This window comes from Mugil cephalus, chromosome 16 (assembly GCF_022458985.1).
Source record: "Mugil cephalus isolate CIBA_MC_2020 chromosome 16, CIBA_Mcephalus_1.1, whole genome shotgun sequence".
Taxonomy (NCBI): Eukaryota; Metazoa; Chordata; class Actinopteri; order Mugiliformes; family Mugilidae; genus Mugil; species Mugil cephalus.
This window is the reverse complement of record NC_061785.1, coordinates 21,032,966-21,052,975: the sequence shown is the minus strand read 5'-3', so window position 1 is coordinate 21,052,975 and position 20,010 is coordinate 21,032,966. Positions and strand designations below refer to the sequence as shown.

The window sequence follows — 20,010 nt, the reverse complement described above, 5'->3', positions numbered from 1 at the left end:
ACACAGGAGACAACGCAGTGATACTAAACCGGACTGTGACGAGGTGACAGTGTCTTTAAATGAAGCAGCCATATATCAGTCTGCCCGTCTGCCTCCTTCTCCCTCCTCTCCTCTCTCTTAGCCTGCGTGTGTGTGTGTGGGTAAAATATTCCTGACATTTTGCATCATGGTGCAGCCTTGCGGATCACGCAGGAAATATTGAGTGAATGCTAACACTGTGCCGATAACATTCCCACCGTTATGGATTAGAATGAGTTCCTTTAGCCTAATTATCCTGCTGCAGAGGACGAACAGGCCACGCAGGCAATATACAGCCTGTGGTTAACAAGCACATATAACTCAGTGCTCACGCTGGATAGAAACTCACGAGCGACTACGCACTGCCTTTAGCATTTCTGTCTTTACTTTCAAATGAAAAATACTAATAATATCAGTGTGAAGCTCGTCACAGCAGACATTTTGACTTGTCATGGCTGTAAATAATATCCTATCCATACCCAGTAATCCATGACGGTGAGTGAACATGCGCTAACAGAGCCCTGGAGCTGGCTGAAATAAATGGGATGCAGCTATCATTAATGTTATTATCCATCCATCCATCCATCCATCCAGGTCACCAACAGGTCATATATCGCATTAGCTTTTCAGCAAACACTTGCATGTTTATGCATCAAGGAGTCACAGAGCTACTTGGGCCGTCACGTGGCTGCAGGGAGAACATGCAAACTCTGCACAGACATGTTGAGGGAACAGCTGCTGACCATAGCATCACCTTGATCTTATCAATTATTAAATATATTTCAGAGCCAAAAAAGAACCTTTACAGCATGTCAGCGCTGACAACAGACAGACACACAAAGCCAGAAACCGTGGTGTAGCCTCATTACATCCAGTTACTGTAAAACCATTTCTGCCACAGCCCCCACCCCAGCCCTGCAATTTCCATGTCTGTCCACGGGCTTATTGTTTGTCTGTGAATGAACTTTCAAACACAACCGCTGCTGTATAAAGCCCGGCATGGTTAAGCACTGAAATGCATTTCTGATTAGCTGCTCCATCTGAAAAGGCCAGACCATGCAGCATTCGGCTTTTAAGCTCCGCGTAGCTGGATGGATCTTCCAGAAATCTGAGTTCCGCTTGAGCCTTTCTGTTTGTTGCTCCTCGTTTTTATTTCCACTCACAAGTTTAGGCCATCAAATTTAACTGTGTCTTTATTGTTATCATGTAGCTTTCTATATTTTGTCTTAATATCTCTCATGTCTCTCATCTCAGTTGTCTTGCCGTTGGGAAGTGCTGTTCATACTAAGTGACATTGCCTGTGATTTACTGGCTTTGATGAGTCCGAAGTGGAAATAAATGCAGTGAAAAAACAAAAAAACCTTGAATGGTCTTGAGAACCATACATAGTCAGTCCACTCAAAGTGAAGTGAAGAAAATGGGGGACATTAGCTCAGTCTAGACCTTGGCCAAAGTTCACCTTGAAACATTAGTTAAAGTCCAAGCTACCCTTCACAATGTAGTCATGGACATAGATTTCAACAAAGGCTTTCACATCAAGAACGAAGCGAGAATCAAGTTTTAATCCGCGTCTAACCAAAACAAAAAGCTGCCATTGCTTTTGATCTTTAGTCGGCTCAACAGCTGCTTTACTCATCTGTTTATCACACAGCAGCTGATTCACAGCGTTGCTGTAAGACTCTTCTACAAAGAGATGAATCCCTTCGTCAGATCTGTGCATCGGCCTCCTGTCCATCAAACAATAGATTCTTCCAACACTACTAATGTTTCACTCCGCACTAAATGGTTGAATTGTAAAACGAACTGTTTATCTGCAGCCTTGTTCACAGAAGATCTTCTTAATGATTCAATGTCATGAATGAACTTTGTCCACAGTGATCGTTTGACCAGTCAATGAGATTGAGATGAAACGTTCAATGAGCAGGAGTGAGGCTAGATAGATAGATGGATAGATACCATTTTACACACGAGTGCAAGTACATTGTATCTGGCAGCAAACGTTTCTCACTTTAGAAGCACCTTTTAGAGCTTAAATATTTCAGCAAGTTGTAAAGTTAGAACACATGTTGCTTCAAATGGAAGTGTGTTTACCACATTTACAAAAAGAACCTCACAGACGGCCCTCTCTTGCCGCATTCACAACCTTTCGTAACCTTCATCATGGTACAACTTCATGATATGGGACGTGTTGACATTTTCACTTATGAAGAAAAGGATAAAATGAATATGTAAAGCATCTTTTGATATTCACAACTGCCTGATCTTTTCTTTATTAGTAACTTTATTAGTTACCTGCCATTAGCCTGCTAAACCTTTAGCCTCTGTAACTTCTGGATGAGTGGAGTTAAACTATGGCAGTATTCTCATGAAGTACGGTCAACAACTTGAGCACCAAACATTTTGTGTAAACGACCTCCCATCTTGTTACAATGCAAGTTCTATATGAAAGCAGCATTTCTGTGCGGGCTTGTTTACACTGCTACATTATTCTTACTCGTCAGTTATTTTTTGGTTCAATCGCGTTTATATGGCTTATGTATTGCCATTGTTTTCTCTTATGTCTCGTCTTGGTTCCTTTAGATTTCTTTGATTAACACATTGTTGAAAAATATTAATAATTTAGCCTTGACGTAAGGTAAAAAGTTCAACTATCCACCTACAATTCTTCACCAATATCATTCCCAGTCCCTGTGATGTCTGCTGATACATGTTTCCATCTTGTCTTGGTTGTTCAGATGTGCAGAAAGTTGTGTAAAAATATCAGGGCTGTAAATGTGCTTTTAGCTGATTTCTTAAGTCGTGGATTAAAGGCTTTGACACCTTGGCCCCTGCTCCCTGGTCCATTGTTGCGATGAACGCTCGAGGCAGACTGCGTGAGTCTCAGTGAGGGCATGCACCATATGGTGAAGTCTTGCTACACGGCTGCTGATCCGGCCATCAAAGCCCATTGTTTCTGCTTTGTTCCGGCTTCAAAGGGAATACTGGTCAGCCTGAAAAACCACACAGTCAAACAACGCAGTTTGCCAATGGACACGGGGAGGCAGGTATTCATCTCTGTGTAGTATAACTTTATCAGGAATCCCGCAGAAACGTGTATGTGAACAAACAAGCCGTTGGCAAAGTGCCCACGCTGCGTTGTTCTAAAAGGTTTCGCTTGTAGTGGGTGTGCATAATGATTCAGATGAAGATTCTTGGAAGGCGTCAGATGCTTGTAACTGATGAGAAGCCTGTATTTTCTACTCAGCTAGAGGGGGGAAAATGCTTAATTTTCCTCTACACAAATGGATTTTTTAAGTTGTATTTGGGCTTCATGCAAACTGGCGAATTTGATAAAGAACCATTCCTCCTTTGTACCTTTTGTAATTGTACATTTTATGGGAGCGATTGCGTTGGTGTGCATTTTACTAACTGACTTTTTTTTTTTTTTACTAAATCTCTCCCTTAATAGTTGTTTAGTAGACAGTCAGTCTCAGTGTTCCTCCTCAGTCTTAAGATATGTGCATGAAACTGGAGTGAGAACGGTATTTAATGAAGGTGGTTTCTTTTTATAGAAAAACTAAAATAAAAGGAATGAGTTTAACAGTGTGTATATCTGATCTAATGATTTCTACAATCATTAACATGTCTGGCTAAATGGCTGACTGCATCTTAAACCTGCATTACTTACAATGCTGGGAGCGTTGGCACGTTGCAATAAAAAGGCCTGATCACAAATAATAAATCCACTGTATTATGTGTGGATGCTGGTCCCAGATGCTATTAGCGGCTTCCCTACTGTCTTTTAAATTGGGAGAGGTTTACACTCCAGCAAGCCGAGCCAAACTTGTTATCCAGGACTGATTGCACTTATGTAAAGGTTAAAAGGGAAACACACGATTGGAAAATATGAACAATACATCAGAAAATATGTAACCAAAGGAGCCAAAGATGACAGAAGCATTTTTCTTGGTGACAGTAAGATTAATCCAAAGACTAGCTTATGTAATATACAAGAAAAAAGTTATTTTGGTTTCCATGTCCATGTGCATGTGCATCAGCTGATGAGGATGTTAATGTTAGACACATTAGTGTATATTTCAGATCACAGTTTTAGGAACTCTACAGTAAAAGAAACCACTTGGAAATATTAAAACGTCAGTCAACGAGAGCTAAATGATCTACTTAACTGATAAAATCCACCAGCGACAGATTTCATTTTAGTAAACACGCATAGAAATAAAAAACCTGTTTCAGTTTGTAATCAAATACCCACGGGGAAAGTTTCCGCCCAAATTTAAACTGAGTCTAAAAACTACCACTATTCTTCGACTCTGGTGGAAATGAAACTTGAACGGACACTGATGCTTTGTATATTTCATCATTCATTTCTAAGCCTATTTCCATTGCAGCGTGTTACGTTGTGCTTTCATCATTTTGCCAGCTTTTCTTCTTCAGTCAAGAGTAAAAATATTTTAAGTGTTTTTTTAGCTTTTTAAAATGAGATAAATGTAAGAATAACTACTGATAGTAAACCACGCAATGTTGTAATTTTTAATGGCTTATCTGTGAGTGAGAATAAAAAAAAGGCTTTGTGGAGCACCAGTAAGCTAATAATCAATTAAAATAGTTTCTCCTTCCTTAACTTGACAAGCAGAAGTGGTGTTTTGTAGTCTGAACAAAGAATGACACCTCCATACCTGTCTGTTAAAGGAGTGATTACCAATCGTGGCGTGTTGCCCAGGTATTCGTAGGAGTAGAGAAACTGGGCATCGCAGATGTTGGCGAAACAATGCTTCTCCTTTTCATCCCAACGGTGCCTCAGCTGGGAGAGCCACACGAAGGCCTGAGAATTCTCCACCTTAAAAAAGAGAGTGTAACAGAAAGTGCCAGGGCTTGAGATAAAGCCCAAAATAATCTGTGCTTTTCCACCCTCTAATTATGGTAATGACCTACCTTGCCTGAATATCTTAAGTGCATTACTCACTGGTAATAGCCTCTCATAAAATACAGCAGCTATCACTGTGTCTGCACAGAAATTTCAACAGTGCAGACAGGTTTATCCAGCGTGCTCCTCTCACCTTCTGAGCGATCATCTTGGCCACCACATCTCTGGCGTGGACGTCGATCGTGCAGATGGTCATGACTTTCTGCCGGTCGCCCGGTGTAAGCTGGCCGATCAGCAAGGAGATGAGGGTGTTGAGCTGGGAAACCTGTTTTCTGTAATACTCCTTCATGGCGTTGTCATAGCCCTCCTCCAAACGGGAGAAAGCCATGCCCACGTCAGACGTCCACCAGATCTGAGTGCAGGTCAACGCCACCTGAAAACGGAATCAGAGACAGTGACAGAAATCACACGCAGGTTCAGAGCAAAAGCAGAGCTGATCACATTCATGCATAGGTGTTCCAGCAATTAAGACGGTAGTGGGTCGGCAGGGCCAGCGAAGCCTTCTCTGCTGCCCTAAACCTTTATCAACATCACTGGCGACATTTTGATATTTTCCCAATAGTCATTCTTTTCCTCTTATGGCTCGTCTGTCTCTCAGCTGTGGTGCTTGTGGCAGTGTAACTTTGCATTAAAGCTTTTATCCAACCATATGTCAGCTGTCAAGTGTTGTCGGAGTCAGAGGAATCTGTCTGGGCCTTCACTATTAAAACTGCAGGAGACCGAAGCTTGAAATACACTGGAGTGACGCTGTTCTTTTAACCAACCATATTTCCAGTTGGTGCTCTTAGACCTTCTCTGTGACCCACAGTATGCGTCAGCATTTCACATCGTCTGATGGGTCGACCAGAGAGCCGCCCTGTTCAAGCCAAGCTAGTGGCTCATGTTCATCTGTTGCGAGCTGCACAACTAAATCATCCCGATTAAACATTTTGGTAGCTATTTCTTGTGAGGAAAAGTTGCCCCAATCAAGGAGCTAGTGAGTCTGACCCAACCAGGAAAAGAGTGTGTACGCCTCAAACAATTCTTTCTTGAGTTCTGGTGAGTAAAATTAATTTACATGTTTTATGTATATTTTTGCCATTTTATTGTGTCGACATTGATGCTTGTTCAAGAAGTGACATGTGTGAGTGAGAGGGGAATTTTTCGTAGTGAGTTTCTTACCTTAGTAATGACATTCATCTCGCTATACAGTATAACTGTCTACGATGCAACCTTGGATTCGGTATGATGTTAATGGTTTCTATAGCAGTGGCGTTATAACGGTGGGATTAAAAAAAAAGAAAAAAAAAAGCACAAAGCATATGGCATCATGCTGTACTTGTCCATATGTTCTGGGCATTAAGTGCCCACCATTCGTCTTTATAACCCAGAGTTGTAAAGGAACATTTGGACTGAGATGCAGAAGTTTTCATTTGTCAGACGAGGGTGTTTTTGCTGATCAGTGTGGAAAGTTTGCTTCGAGGAACACTAGATGGACTGAACAGGTGTTGTATTATCTGGGCATTAATGAGCTTGGCGCTTCGAAATAATTCCTGCTGAAGCCTCTTAATTCCTTTTTAACTTGGGTTTAATATTAAAAGTAGGGCTGCACGATTCTGGAAGAAATGCGAATCACGATATTTTGCTTAGAACTGAGATCACGATTCTTTGGCACGATTTTTTTTACAAAATGTTTATTGCACTGATGAACACTGATGATAAAAACATTCAAATGGTCATTCAAGTAGAGTATCAAACTTTCAGATTTCTTAAATCCACACCGCCGAATGTGAAACTTTTTCGGGCACGAGTTTCGGTTCAGTCTGTGTGGGACTCTCACCACTACCACCTTGGGTTTCCTCACCATCCATTCAACTGTCACAAGCATTTGATTGTGATGCCGCTCATGAAATTAAAAATTAAATTAAATGCTTAAGAATCATTGTGTTTCAAAATGAGATCACGTGTATGTGCGATTTTTTTAAACGATTTGCAGCCCTAATTAAAAGGTAAAAAAAAACTTTTACAAGGCCTGCAATGGACTGGCCACATGTCCAGAGTGTAGCCTGCCTCTCACCCAGTGACAGCTGGGACAGGCTCCTGGATTGAAATAAGTGTATGGTCCAAATATTGGCCTCAGAAGAAGCTCAGAAGCTGCATTTGTACAGATGGCAGGATAAACTTGGGGAAGGACTGTAACACACACGTGAAATAAACCAGCAGATAAACAACTGCAGTGTCTGCTGTACACTAATGATCAAACTTTTTTCTCTTACAGGGGCATTTTTCCAGTTTAACACGTTATAATACATAATATATAAGATTTGCTGTAGCTCTGAAGTGTTCACTGCTCTGAAGGGAGTGTTCAGAGGTCTTCTAAATAAACTTGTTGACCAACGTGGGGATGGAGACTGAAAGACAGGGAAGACCACAAAACACTGTGACATCTAACACTAAGCTCTAATTAGATTATATGGGGATGTACGACTCAGTTTTTAGGTGAGAATTTCTCTGTGTTTTTAAGTCTGTCTACTGTGAGCTACCAAATTTGACCAATATTCAAAGTTAGTATGAAGAGAAGGTATTAGAGCAGTTGATATACAGCTTATTAAAATGATTTCAACCTTGCCCTGAAGTCCTGGATCCGTTGTCATTTAATCACTGTTCTCTATTTGCAGCAACTTTCAGCTGTGTTCAGCTAGAAGTGCTAATGTGAGGCACATATTTCGCCACTCAGAGCATCAAACACTTACTTTCAGGATATTGTTAGTGTTTCCAAGTAAGCCTAAGTGTTTCACTATCACAGGAACACACCCATTATTTGCTCTCACAGCCTATCGCACTCATTCTCCCTGTTCAAAACACTCCACAGAATCTGGCTCCAAGCTGTGTATGTAAAGCATTAGTGAGTGTTTGGAAATATCTATGGGAGGCACAGACATGAATTTGGTTCCGGTCCATCAGATGTTAGGCGACTAATGGACAAAATCCCCACAGCGAGTGTCATCAGTTAAATCTGAAAGTACATCCCGTTGAGCTTGTTTACCTGAGCTGGATAGTCAAACAGCCACTGCTCTCTGGGTTTGTCCTCGTAGGCCATCACTGCCTCGGTCATCTCGTGGCGAACCGTTGAGCGCATGGTGTCCAGCACCCGGTTCAACCACATCTCCACCTTACACAGAACACAGGAAAAAACGATGGGCCCGCGAATACAAATGTAGAAAAAACACATTGTGATGTCTGTCACATGAGCACTGACGGGTTCTCTTATCAATGGACATTAATGAGGTCATTAATAAGCATTAAAGTCGAAGTGGAGGCAAATACTATGGGATTTAATGGAAAATTAATGGATTTATGGGCTTTGATATGCAAATCCCCAGGGGCGACAACAGACTACGTTTCATCTCTCTGTATTATTGTGGGTTGTGCTATACATATAGCATATAACATACAGCATATATGTATAGCATATATTTATGTATCTATTTAGATAGATATCTATTTATCTAGATAGATAGATAGATAGATAGATAGATAGATAGATAGATAGATAGATAGATAGATAGATAGATAGATAGATAGATAGATAGATAGATAGATAGATAGATAGATAGATAGATAGATAGATAGATTTTTTCCCTCCATTCTTTCCATCACAGATGGAAGGGCAGGGCAGGTAAGTGTATCTTCTCATCTTCATAGGACATTCATCTAATGACATTTAAAGTGTCCCTGTCAGCAGTAAGTCTAATGAAGACTTCAAAAGTCATGGCACCATTTTTAGAGTCATTAGTAAAAGACTGTGTATTTTACCTGCCCAGTGCAGTCACAGGACTGGTTAAAGGGGACATACTCTTCCTCTTTGCTGTACATGCCAAGACCAGTCTTAGAAGGATTCCCGTCTCCATCTGCTTCAAAGCGCATCTTAGCCATGTTGTCAAAAAGCTTAGACAGATGCTTCTGGACCTGAAAAAACACCAAGACACACTCAGCTAGAGCTCAATTTACAGTCAGCTCACGGTCTGACTGCTGTTTTCTTTGTCGCCGCACAAATAAATAACGTTTCAATGCTGTTTTTCTGAACTGTTAATAGAAGGCCAGGACCCATGTTCTGCTGCATGCCTGCTAACTTCCTCTTAGAGCGATTTTGTGGCAAGTTGTTCTTAACAGTGATTTATTTCTCTGGGGTGGAAATGCATAAGTTAATGGAGGAGGGAAGCAACCCGAGCAACTATGAGCGACATTGCCCCTGTGTGGGCACAGGAGGAACTACAAAAGTCAGCAGCAGCCAGCAAGTGAGCAAAACGATGGGGCGCAGCTTCACAGAACTGGTAGATAGTAACTTGTAGAGGGAGGGGCAGGAAGACATATGCATGGTTTATCCTTGTCTCTGTGAACAGACTGAAGCATAAAATTTATTGCTACGCCTCAGGCAGAAATTAGTCAAACCACCTGGTGTGGGTTGGTCCCATTAGACAAGATGTCCAGCAGATCCGCCGAAGAGATGAAGTAAAATCTAGGGAAGGCCAGCCGCTTGGTGTCTAGGTACTCTGCTAGAGCCTTTTCACACAGAGAAAGCCTGTAGAAAAATACACAGCACATGCAGAGTCAGTGTGTACGTGCATTCATGTGTAAGAAGAAGGAAAAACCGTGTACAAGAGTGCAATAGTCAAAAGAAAAGAAACATAGAACAGAGGATCTCTGCTGAGCTCTCACCTGCTCTGGATGTCCTCCAGTTTACCAAACAGGCCTGGTTTATTGGTGGCCTCCACTACGTTGGGCGTTTGATGCACGGCGTTTGCCAGCTCTTTGAAATCAGCATCAATCCCCTCGAAGCGTTTGGAGTCCTGCAGAGGATTTCACAAGAGAGCCCAGTCAAGGGATTTAGAGGGGGGAGAATCAGAGGTTTAATAGCAAACATCTGGGCTTAAGCACAGTCTGAGCATCGTGGGAGCAATTAAAAAGTCGTGTAATCTCAGCTCCTAAACTTAAAGTGAGGCCAATTAATGGATTCTTAATTAGCATCTGTAACAGTCATGCTATCTGGGTTCATACTGCAACGACGAGAGAGCAAGTTAAGGCCTGCTCTACATTAGCCTGACACTGATGTATACCTGAATTACAGCACTGTAATTAACTAAGTGTGCATGAATGTGAGTAACCTCAGGCAGCTGTGAGCGAATGTCCTCAGAACCAATGAAGATGCTTTCCAGGTGGGTCCACGTCCGCTGCACCTCGAACCAGATGGAGATGACCGAGTCGGCCACAGACAGCTTGCTCTGCCACGAAGAAACTTCATCCAGGAAGTGTGCAATGTACTTGGACGACATGAGGTTCTGCAGCTGGACCTGGTTGTCTTCGAGCGTCTCGATCAGCTCCTCGTCTGTGCGCAGCAGAGGAACCTGGGTCCTGTGGTGGGGCTCATACTGGAACTGCATGCCTGGACAGTAAAAACCAGCACAGTCCGTCCTTAGGTCAGAAACTCTCAACAGTGTTCAAATAAAGTTTCCCCTTCCTGTACCTGTCCAGGTGGAGTTGAGCTCAGAGAGGACCTTCTCCATCCCCATCTCTTTCACAGCCTTGTCTACAATCCCTCTCACCTCCTCTTCGAAGCAGTGCAGGTTGAGCTGCAGCAGGTCGGCCAGAGTCGTCTCCTGATCATAGACAGACACGTCAGTACTCCACCAACAATCCATGGACGCTGCTTTAAATAATGTGGTAATATTACTCAAACTGAACTAGTGGACACCACATGTGATTGGACACGATATTACACTTGGTCATTAATAGGAGGTACCCTTAACCGTAATGAAATCAAGCCACATGAGGGTTCAGACTTCTACGCTAACTGTAAATGTGTCCCCTACAAGCATGAGGACGGATTTAACACTTGTGTCACCTCAAGGCAATGACAATTATTAAAGCAGTGACACTGAATACTGGTGGTGTCAACCTCTTACTGAGAAGCTCAGGCTGCTAGTTTTGTTCAGAAGAAAATATCTGATTGCTAATTTTCTCAGTAATATTGCATTTTCAAATGTCATTATATTCCCTGAATCAAACTCCCTGTCTGGTCTGCAGTGTCGCACAAGATGTTTGCATCAAGCATCACCGCAAATGTATCTTTTTCAGATTATCACATTTGCATTTGTCCGTGGTGGAGAATATTAAGTGTGTCGGATTCTCTCTTCTCCAGCTCGGCGTCTGGTTTTACAGAAAGAAGTTTTGTTTAATTCCAGTTTCTGAAGCTTTGTTTATTCCTTACCGAGCTCATCTGATGTCAAGTTCTGCAATATAAATAATTAACACATGGAAAGGTTTGCTCGAGATTATATTAATCCATCACAGCTGAACAACAACAACACCAATCATTTTGATAGATGAGGATTGTCAAATGTTGTTTTTATGACCAACTATCAACAATTTGGAGTTTGCTCTCACTAAAACCCAAAAAGCTTGCCAATATATATAGATGGAGAGGAAAATGATCAAACGACATACAGCAAGTATTGGCTAAACAAAAAAAAAAAAAAATTCTTTCCTTTGGCACCATTAACGTAGACGGACTTTAATGATCCACAAGGGAAATGAATTGGTCATAGAAGCTCAGCTGTTACTATAAGATTTGTGGTATGGTATGATGGGATGACACGTAGTATTTGGCCTAGTCCTGATACTAACTATCAACTTATACTGCAGACAGCAGACGTGATCTAAACTAACATTGCCCCACATAGCTTATGAGCTACTGTAAAAGTTGCTTATACAAAAATCCCTATACTGAAGAGAGACCAAGCTGATGGTTTATTATTAAATAATAATTACTTAATAAAGCCTCAGATTTCTACTCTTCATGTCTGTCTCCTTCACCTCACTAGGCTCCTCTGTCCAGGCACTACAGAAGAAAATCAGCTTTTAGCTATATCTTGTCCAATACTATTATTATTGTATTTATTATTCATGGCAATAACACAAGACCAATTACTGAGGGTGCTTTTGTGGCCACTGAAACTGACACTCACAGCCACTCAGGAACATTTTAAATAAATTCCATGGTTTCTGATAATGACTCATTAAATTAATCAGGTCTGTTAGTGCTCGGTCACATTAATGTACATTCTCTTGCACCTTGTTTCTTTATATTTTGCTCTTTGTAGGTTTTATATTTCTTTTACTTCCGTTAGTTAGGGGGACTTGCAAAGTAAGAATTTCATTGGATGGTCTAAAGTGCTGCTGTTTTTACTGAACATATGACAATAAACATGTTGAATCTTGGATCACTTCCACATACAGTACATCATACCATATACAGTTTACCTATATAAGACTGAACCCTTTAACTCATGATGCTTCTCTTCTGATTCATTTTGACAGTGCTTCAAATGTTACGTCCAAACTCATTATGAAGGTGTCTGATCAAATAATCCATTTGTTTCATTATTTAGTAGAGAATAATCCCCAAACGGGAGGCGAGTGGTGATGCTGTCATTTTACTTTCCCAGAACAGCTCTGATAATAACTGCAGCCTGCTAAATGAGTTTGAATGAGTTCATGACAACATTACAAGTCCACTTTTATGAAGACAATATCTTAAAAAAAAGGATCAAAGTGGATCAGTTAGCCTCTGTAATGCAATGTATGTACAAACAACTCTCATCTGATCTTCCTTTCGCAGAACAAAGTAGCCCTGTGAGGATGCAGACAGAGATGGGGAAGAAAATAAGAAAATAATTGGACAAAACAGCCCAGTGTGTACGAGTCCCTTCTTGAAGCTTTCCTTAAATTATTGGCACATTATTAACATCATGCTCCTGATATTAAAAACAAAAACGACTGCAAGCACACTCCACCATTCACCAACACACTACAATGCACAGTCCGTTCTTTTTAATTATCTAATGGAATTAAATGGAAACCTGGTCCATGGTGAAGCGGACTCCGGTAGCAGTCATCAGCTGTTGCCAGTGGCGGGCCCGTATGGCCGGGTTCTGGAGCTCTGCCACGGCCCGGAGGGAGATGAGGAGGTTCTTTACCCTGCTGTCCAAACCAGCGAAGGCCTCCCACGCTCTAACCTGCCAGACACAAAGCAACAAATCTGAACACGAGCCTTTGAAAGAGATGAAGGAGCTTGAAGCAGTGCCTCAGGATGTCCTTTTAGTCGCACTTATTCCAGTAGAAATGACTACCCTGGAATGCATGCGGTTACATACATTTAATTGTTCCCAGCAGTCATGCCTAAGGACATAGAATACTGTATAAACTACATGGTATGTACTGGATGCAGGATTTGGTTCTCTTTGGAGCTCTTATGAAATGGGGTACTTCTCTCCCCTCACCTCTTTGTCCAGCCCACGGATTTCTTTTGAGAAACGTTTGCACTCTAGTTCCATGTCTTCCACCTGGATCTCCCTCCACAGAGTCGTCCTCCACGCTGCCATGCTGGACTCCACCACGGTGATCATGTCCCACAGCTCCTTCAGCAGGCCCATCTCACGCCTGGCGGTTAAGGAGAGCAGAGAAAGTGAATTAATCCAGCGTGAAAATGGCAACATTTCCGCTACCGACTGTGAATGTAAAAGAGGACCTCTGCTGAACGGCTCATTAGTTTCAAATTTGGCATGGGTTTGTAGCGTTTTTTTATTTATTTATTTTTTTATTCCAGCTTCCGTCTTTACCTGCATTGTCTGAGCTGTTTGTACTCGGACACAGTGACCTCGAACAAGCTGGCAGACTCCACCAAAGAGGACATCACTGCCTCCTGCTCCTGGATCTGCTGGTGGAACGTGTCCAACATCTGGTACGGTCTCTCGCTGTCAAACCTGGACAAATGCACGAGCACACAGAGGCGCCCATGAAATCACACACACACACATATTTGCACCAGCTCATTATGAATCAGACTGTGTTTGGGTAATGAAAGGCTGCAGTTTTGCCAAATCTGACTTGGCCGCGGCCTAACTGGAGCGGAGTCTGCAGCGCCGCGGCGATTAACAATGGCTTCCATGACATTAATGGGAAAATAATCACCAGGTTATTAAGAGACCAATTACACACATAACTAATCTGACAATTAGACGTCATGACGAAGCATCTCTACCTATGAATTAATTAACATTATGTTAAGATTCAATTAGCCCTGTCGGATGTGAGAGCCTCCAGATAACACTTCTCTATTATCAAGTGAGAAGGCGAAGAAAGGTGACATTCGTATCTCTTCCAACGTACGTAGTCACTGAGGAGAAGATAAACAGGAAAATATGTCGCTTTATCAGCTGAACTCACTTATTTAGCATTCTGAACCACTGCTGACATAATACATAAATGATAACACACAGTATGACACACAGGCAGACATGAGGTTATCTTTATATTTAAATGTTATTCAGTTTATTCCTCAACTAGTAACTGGTACATAAAGATATAATAAAGCATGCTATATGTTTTTTCACTTTACATTTAAAGTAACATTTATCATTATATATATATATATATTATATTTGTATTTCTTGTATTTAATGACTTTTAGAACCTAATAGTATTTATAAATGTTTCTTTCACTCTCAGAAGTATCAGTGAGGTCTAGCAGCTAAAGCATGTCAAAGCCTTTAGTTGGGGTTACGGGGCTAACTGAAAGACTGATACAGTGAACAGCAAAGCTTTTATTTTAGGTGGATAGTACATGACCATTGCAGCTGGACAACTAAAGCAAACTCTGACCCCTGTCTGGCACAATGGGATTCTTGAAAGGTTTATTTCTCTGAAGTCATGTAATGCGACTCTGAGATCCTACTGGGACTCGTGTAAAAGAAAATCTGTCAAGGAGAGGACTCTGGGTTAGAAAAACTGAAAAAGATTTCTCCTCCCCACAGTCAAGGTGTTCATGTCTGATCAGAGTCATACGATAAATACAGTAAACAACTAGTACTTTTAGAGAACATTAATTATCACAGCAAGGCTGATGTTTTGGATATAAAATGTCATCACGTCATTATTTATCCTTTCAGACAGGTGTGTGAAAAGCTCTCCCAATTAGCATGAATTCTTAAGGCAGAAAACGTGTTTTGCTGTGTGACCTTTGACCTCTGACCACCACAGTCACTCCACCCTTGAGTACCAATGATCTGTTGTGCCAAATGTGAAGACATTACCTCAAAGCATGGACGTGGTGCTGAGGCGTTCCTGACAAATAACATTCAGGCAAAAATGGAACGGACAACCTGAAGACCTAACATGTCTGGCCACAGCTGTCACCAGCCTGGAGGCAGTTTCACTCGGAACACACTGAGAGGCCACACTAAACACCACAAGGTCTTTAGTGAAGCACATTAGCAGTCACATCATTCGATAAAACGCAGGCAGGAATGCAGTAAGTGGACACTGTGATAAGAATGTTGTGTCAAATCCTACTTGTGGAACATTGTGACATTCATGATATTTCTTCATGTGTTATCATATATCACTAATCATGATGACACATACTATGGACACGCTACACCAATCAGGCATAACATTATGACCATCTTACTAATATTGTGTAGGTGCATCCAAAACAGTTGTGACTTATCAGTGGTTTCAATGTTGTGGCTGATCGGTATACTTTAGATATCAAACCTAGAAACGACATTACAGTGTGTGTAAACTATATTTTATGTGTCCTTATGGGGAGATGTTATACCTGAAGGGCCCCTTTTTGCGAAAGTGTTCCCTGAAGGCGTGTTGCTCGACATCGAATGAAGCACACTTCCGGCGTAGACTGGCCACCTCGATGGCCTGCAGCGGCGCCACCTGCTGTTTGACCAACACCGCCTGCTTTTTCACATTATTCCACTTCTCTGGTAACTCCTGCAGATAGACAGACAGATAAACAGATAGATACGGATAGAGGGCGATAAGCGAGGAGGGCAGGAGTGACAGGTGATGAATTGCCGGTAGGAAGAGCGAGAACAGAGATTGGGCGATTGGTAGACACACACCAAAAGTAAGAGAAATGACTCCGTCTCAGCTGAGAGGAAGAGAACAAAGAATCTCTGCGGAAAATGATATGAGCTGACTGAACATTAGTCCTCACCTCTAACTGTTTATAAACCACGTCAGGTAGCTCCTGCTCATACACCTTCAGCAGACCGATGGTTTGTTGCAGAGGCTCAAACATGGTGTCCGTAGTGTTTTGTCTTTCTTTCACAGCCAGCAAGTGACCCATGACGTCCACCAGGCCACCGTAGTCTCCTTCCTCCACCCGCTGGCTCAGGCCGGCCTCAGCCACAACGATACACTGCTCCAAATCTGACAGACTGGGCACAGACGAACGGGATTATTGTTATTATTAACATAATTTACACATTAAGATCTCGGAAGTACCACTTAGCCAAGTAATTAGCTGTGTTGTATAATAACTACTATGGAGAGGGTTTGGTGGAGCTTTATTAAGTCTCAGAAAGATGATGCCCTCTGGGTTACGAGTTAGATGATGGCTTGGGTTTACACAGAGATCATTTTAAGTGAAGATTTTGCGTTCCTCATTTTCAATGTGGTTGCAACAGACATTCATGTGTTGCATCTGATATGCTTTTTTTTGTTAATGTTGACTGAAAGCAGCTGAGTGAGAAGAAGCATCACAAACTTCAGGGGAGTCTTACCCATTATTATCCTCCTGCCCACATGACATTAACATCTTCTATTGAGTGAGTGACGTTATGGAACGTGTAGTGTTTCTGGAGTCCATATTTGTTCCTAAGCCACTGCTGAGCAGTCATTCCAAGTATCTCAGTTTTATCTGAAGTCCCTACCACTTTAAGATTGACTAAATTACTTAATTTACTGGGCTGTAGTCCTAAAGGCTTTTTATTCTTAGTAATTATCCTGTCATCAGGCACAAATTGTGTGAATCATTTCAGTAGCCAACAATGCAGTGAACAACTACAAATCTGTGCTGCTTGGACATGCAGTGATATCACTCTGTTGTGATTACAGTACAGCAGAAAGCATTTTGTTTGTTTCTATTTGACTTGCTACAATAAAAGTGGAAAAGGTAGCACTAACAGATGGACCACTAGTCCACTTCAAGTCTAGTGCATAGATTGTATATAAACATGGACACCGCTTCTCCAATTTCTCACATTCCTCACATTATGTAAAGCATATATAGCAAAAGTGCTATATAAATAAAGCTTGATTGATTGATTGATTAATAAATTAATTAGCTTCTAAGTTAATAGTAACACCAGACCAGGACCAAGTAAGAATATCACAGCAAAACTCGTCATAGTAAGGTGATGGAATTGATGGAAAGGGTTTTTTTTTTGTGTTGTGTTTTTTTTGTCAATTGAATTTTTTCATTTGTGGGAAAAGTAATTTGCTTTGCTCCACTTAGCATTTTTGATGCATTCATGAAATGATTCACTTGTCAGAGGCTACATTCCATACCTGTTGGTTACGAGGTCGATGAGGTGCTGTTTGAACATGAAGCTCCACTTTTTGATGATGTTGAGCAAGGCACTCTTCATGCTGCGCCCGTCCACCCTCATCCACCCGTGGAACACATGCACCGGCTCCAGACCCTGCACCTCCTCATAGATCTTTTCATAACTGCAGCACAGGGACAAAAACACATCAGTTAAGCTCAAAGAAGCATGAACATCCCAACTATTACTTAAAGTCTTAACAAAATACAAACATAAATCCAAATCTTAAACCTGCGACATGAAATGTATTCAAAAATTAAACCCATTTTGTGGCTCTAGTCTCTTATTCCTACCTGTCCACCTGCTCTTTAAAATTGTCCAGAGTCGGTGGACTCTCTGGAACTCCACTGTCAGCATAAATCTCCATCTCCTGGCTGGTGAGAATGTGGCCGTACATAAGGAACTGACGCATGAACTCCTTCCTATCGTCCACGTACAGGTAGCTGTAGCGTTCAAGAGAGTTGCGAAATGCGCAGCATGTTGCCATGGCAGCCTGCACGCGTCCCATGAGAAGATGACGCATTTCTGCCAGGTCAGCCATGTCCTCCATGTCAGCCTGAGGGGAGAAGTTGACCACAACTGAAAGGACATTACAGGGTACAGGGGTTTGGGGCTGCATCAGACAGCTGTACCTGGTAGTGGGGAAAGGGGCTGTGCTGGGCGAGGCGTGGCACCAGTGAGGACATTCTGAAAATGTCACTGATGAGGTTTTCCACCAGCTCAAACAAACTGTCTCCAGCTCCAAACTCCAGAGAAGGGGTGAAGATCATGTCAGGGATCTTCAGATCCAGCTGAGATTCGAAGAGAGGGGCAACGATAGCTCTCTGGTCTGGAGAAAACAAAAAGAAAAGAGGAATACGTAAAGATTTTAAAACCTGGAAAATCTCCCTTTGGTTTTCATTTTCTGTGGTTGCCATTTTTTTTGCTCCATCTGGCAGCAAATTCCATGCTAGCCTCGTCACAGTAGGTCCCTGTAAGGTTTTACAGCTCTACAGATTGTCCATGGTGACCAGTGATGTGCTTGTGTGTTCTCAGCAGAATATTTTCGTTGATGACCTAAGTTTTGGGCTCCCAGAAATTCAAACGTACAATTCTCTTGAAAACATTCTTTTGTCTGAGTGCTTTAGTGAATAAACACTGCTTTGATTAGTCCTTTCTGTCAGTTTTGCAGTTCCATCTGGTTTATTTTCAACCTGTGTTTCATGACCCCATTATAGATTTTTATTGTCACGAGCCTATTCTTTTATTGTTCGCATTCCTTTTCATAATTTGTATGTTTATTGGAAAATGTTATTACTATCATATTAAAAACTGATGAGATTGCATAGTTACGAAGTTAACAATTTAATGTCATAATAACTTTCTTTGAAACTTTAACGCTGCACAAAAATCTATTTGAGGCTGTTTCTTTAGCTGAAAAGGTCGGATGCAAAGGGTCTCATCCTCCTTCATTTCTCAATTACATTTCCTTGATGGAAAACAATTCATAATTCATATTTCAGGTTAACTGAAAATTAGTTTTTTTTAAAAAAAAAAAACAATAAACCCAACACAATACTACAAAGAAGCCAAGTAAACTATAAGAAAATGTACCTTTGGTGTGAAACAAGACATCTTCTTCTAAAGACTGCAAAACTTGATTACTTGACAACATTGCAAAGATGTCAGAGGGAGTAACATTATTAGCTGACAAAATGTTTAATTCAGTGAAAGACAACAAAGGATAACTCATGATATATTATTCTATTTTAGCTTCATACGATGTATAGCTTTTATTATCTTACCCTTTCTTCTTAAATGTTGTTTTTCATTGATTATGTTGTGTTGCAGTAATAAAGTTTATTATTACAATTTATTATTTAAGACACTTCTTAGTCACTTCAGAATCATAGAAGATATGAACACTCAAGTGTTCATATCTTATGTTCTTCATATCTCAAGAACAGTCTCAAGTGAATAGGTTTTTTTTTTTTACCCATCTCTAAGCAACCCATCTTTTGTTACATACTCCACTAGAAGCGGAAAATCTGTTTTTGCAAAGGAAAAGGTTTATTTTGGCCAGGTAATTTATATTTAAAACTCAAGTGCTGACCTCATAGGGCCCCATGCACATGCGAGCAGCTGTTATATACTGTGTTTCTGGCGGAGTATACACCAGCCTCACCCTGACACACCCCTCCACATCGCACACAATCATTTGATGTACTGTTGGTATGAAAAAATTGGATTAGTGCAGCTTTAAAACTATCAGCTACGTTTCTTAGGACAAACAAAAGAGTGTAGGAATGAAAGTGCTTTAATTCATCATCCGTACCGTGAAAGAGTTTTTGAAATCACACAGGCAGAGGGAAGCGAGAAGATGATGGACTACAGATGAAGGAACAAGTGGAAGAAGGATTGGGCACGGTAGCTGTCTGGCAACAGTCCATCTCAGCTTGAACCACATCCCAGTTCATCTAAACTGACTGACAAAACTCAGGCCAGCAAGCAACTACAGAACGACTTCATGTCCGCAGCCAATATAGACGGGCGTCCAACTGACATCAAAACCCCTGAGGACGTGTTGCTAAGGAGCTGTCCAACTCAGACCTGGCTGAATGACAATCAAGTATCAAAAGCAGTCAG

At 41.4% G+C, this 20,010-nt stretch overlaps 1 protein-coding gene across 1 annotated transcript in view; it reads right to left on the bottom strand.

The window, feature by feature from the left end:
- Positions 1–20,010, bottom strand: part of dnah9 (dynein, axonemal, heavy chain 9) — a 153,996-nt gene that overhangs the window by 104,659 nt on the left and 29,327 nt on the right. Inside the window, exons 20-35 of the mRNA XM_047610044.1 lie at positions 18,018–18,214; positions 17,679–17,941; positions 17,348–17,509; positions 15,993–16,215; positions 15,600–15,766; positions 13,600–13,743; positions 13,261–13,420; positions 12,841–12,996; positions 10,446–10,578; positions 10,087–10,364; positions 9,641–9,771; positions 9,377–9,503; positions 8,738–8,890; positions 7,968–8,093; positions 5,076–5,315; positions 4,695–4,855 (exon numbers count right to left, since the gene is read on the bottom strand). Coding sequence (XP_047466000.1) covers positions 4,695–4,855; positions 5,076–5,315; positions 7,968–8,093; positions 8,738–8,890; positions 9,377–9,503; positions 9,641–9,771; positions 10,087–10,364; positions 10,446–10,578; positions 12,841–12,996; positions 13,261–13,420; positions 13,600–13,743; positions 15,600–15,766; positions 15,993–16,215; positions 17,348–17,509; positions 17,679–17,941; positions 18,018–18,214 — 2,821 coding nt within the window. The remainder of the gene's footprint in view (positions 1–4,694; positions 4,856–5,075; positions 5,316–7,967; positions 8,094–8,737; positions 8,891–9,376; positions 9,504–9,640; positions 9,772–10,086; positions 10,365–10,445; positions 10,579–12,840; positions 12,997–13,260; positions 13,421–13,599; positions 13,744–15,599; positions 15,767–15,992; positions 16,216–17,347; positions 17,510–17,678; positions 17,942–18,017; positions 18,215–20,010) is intronic.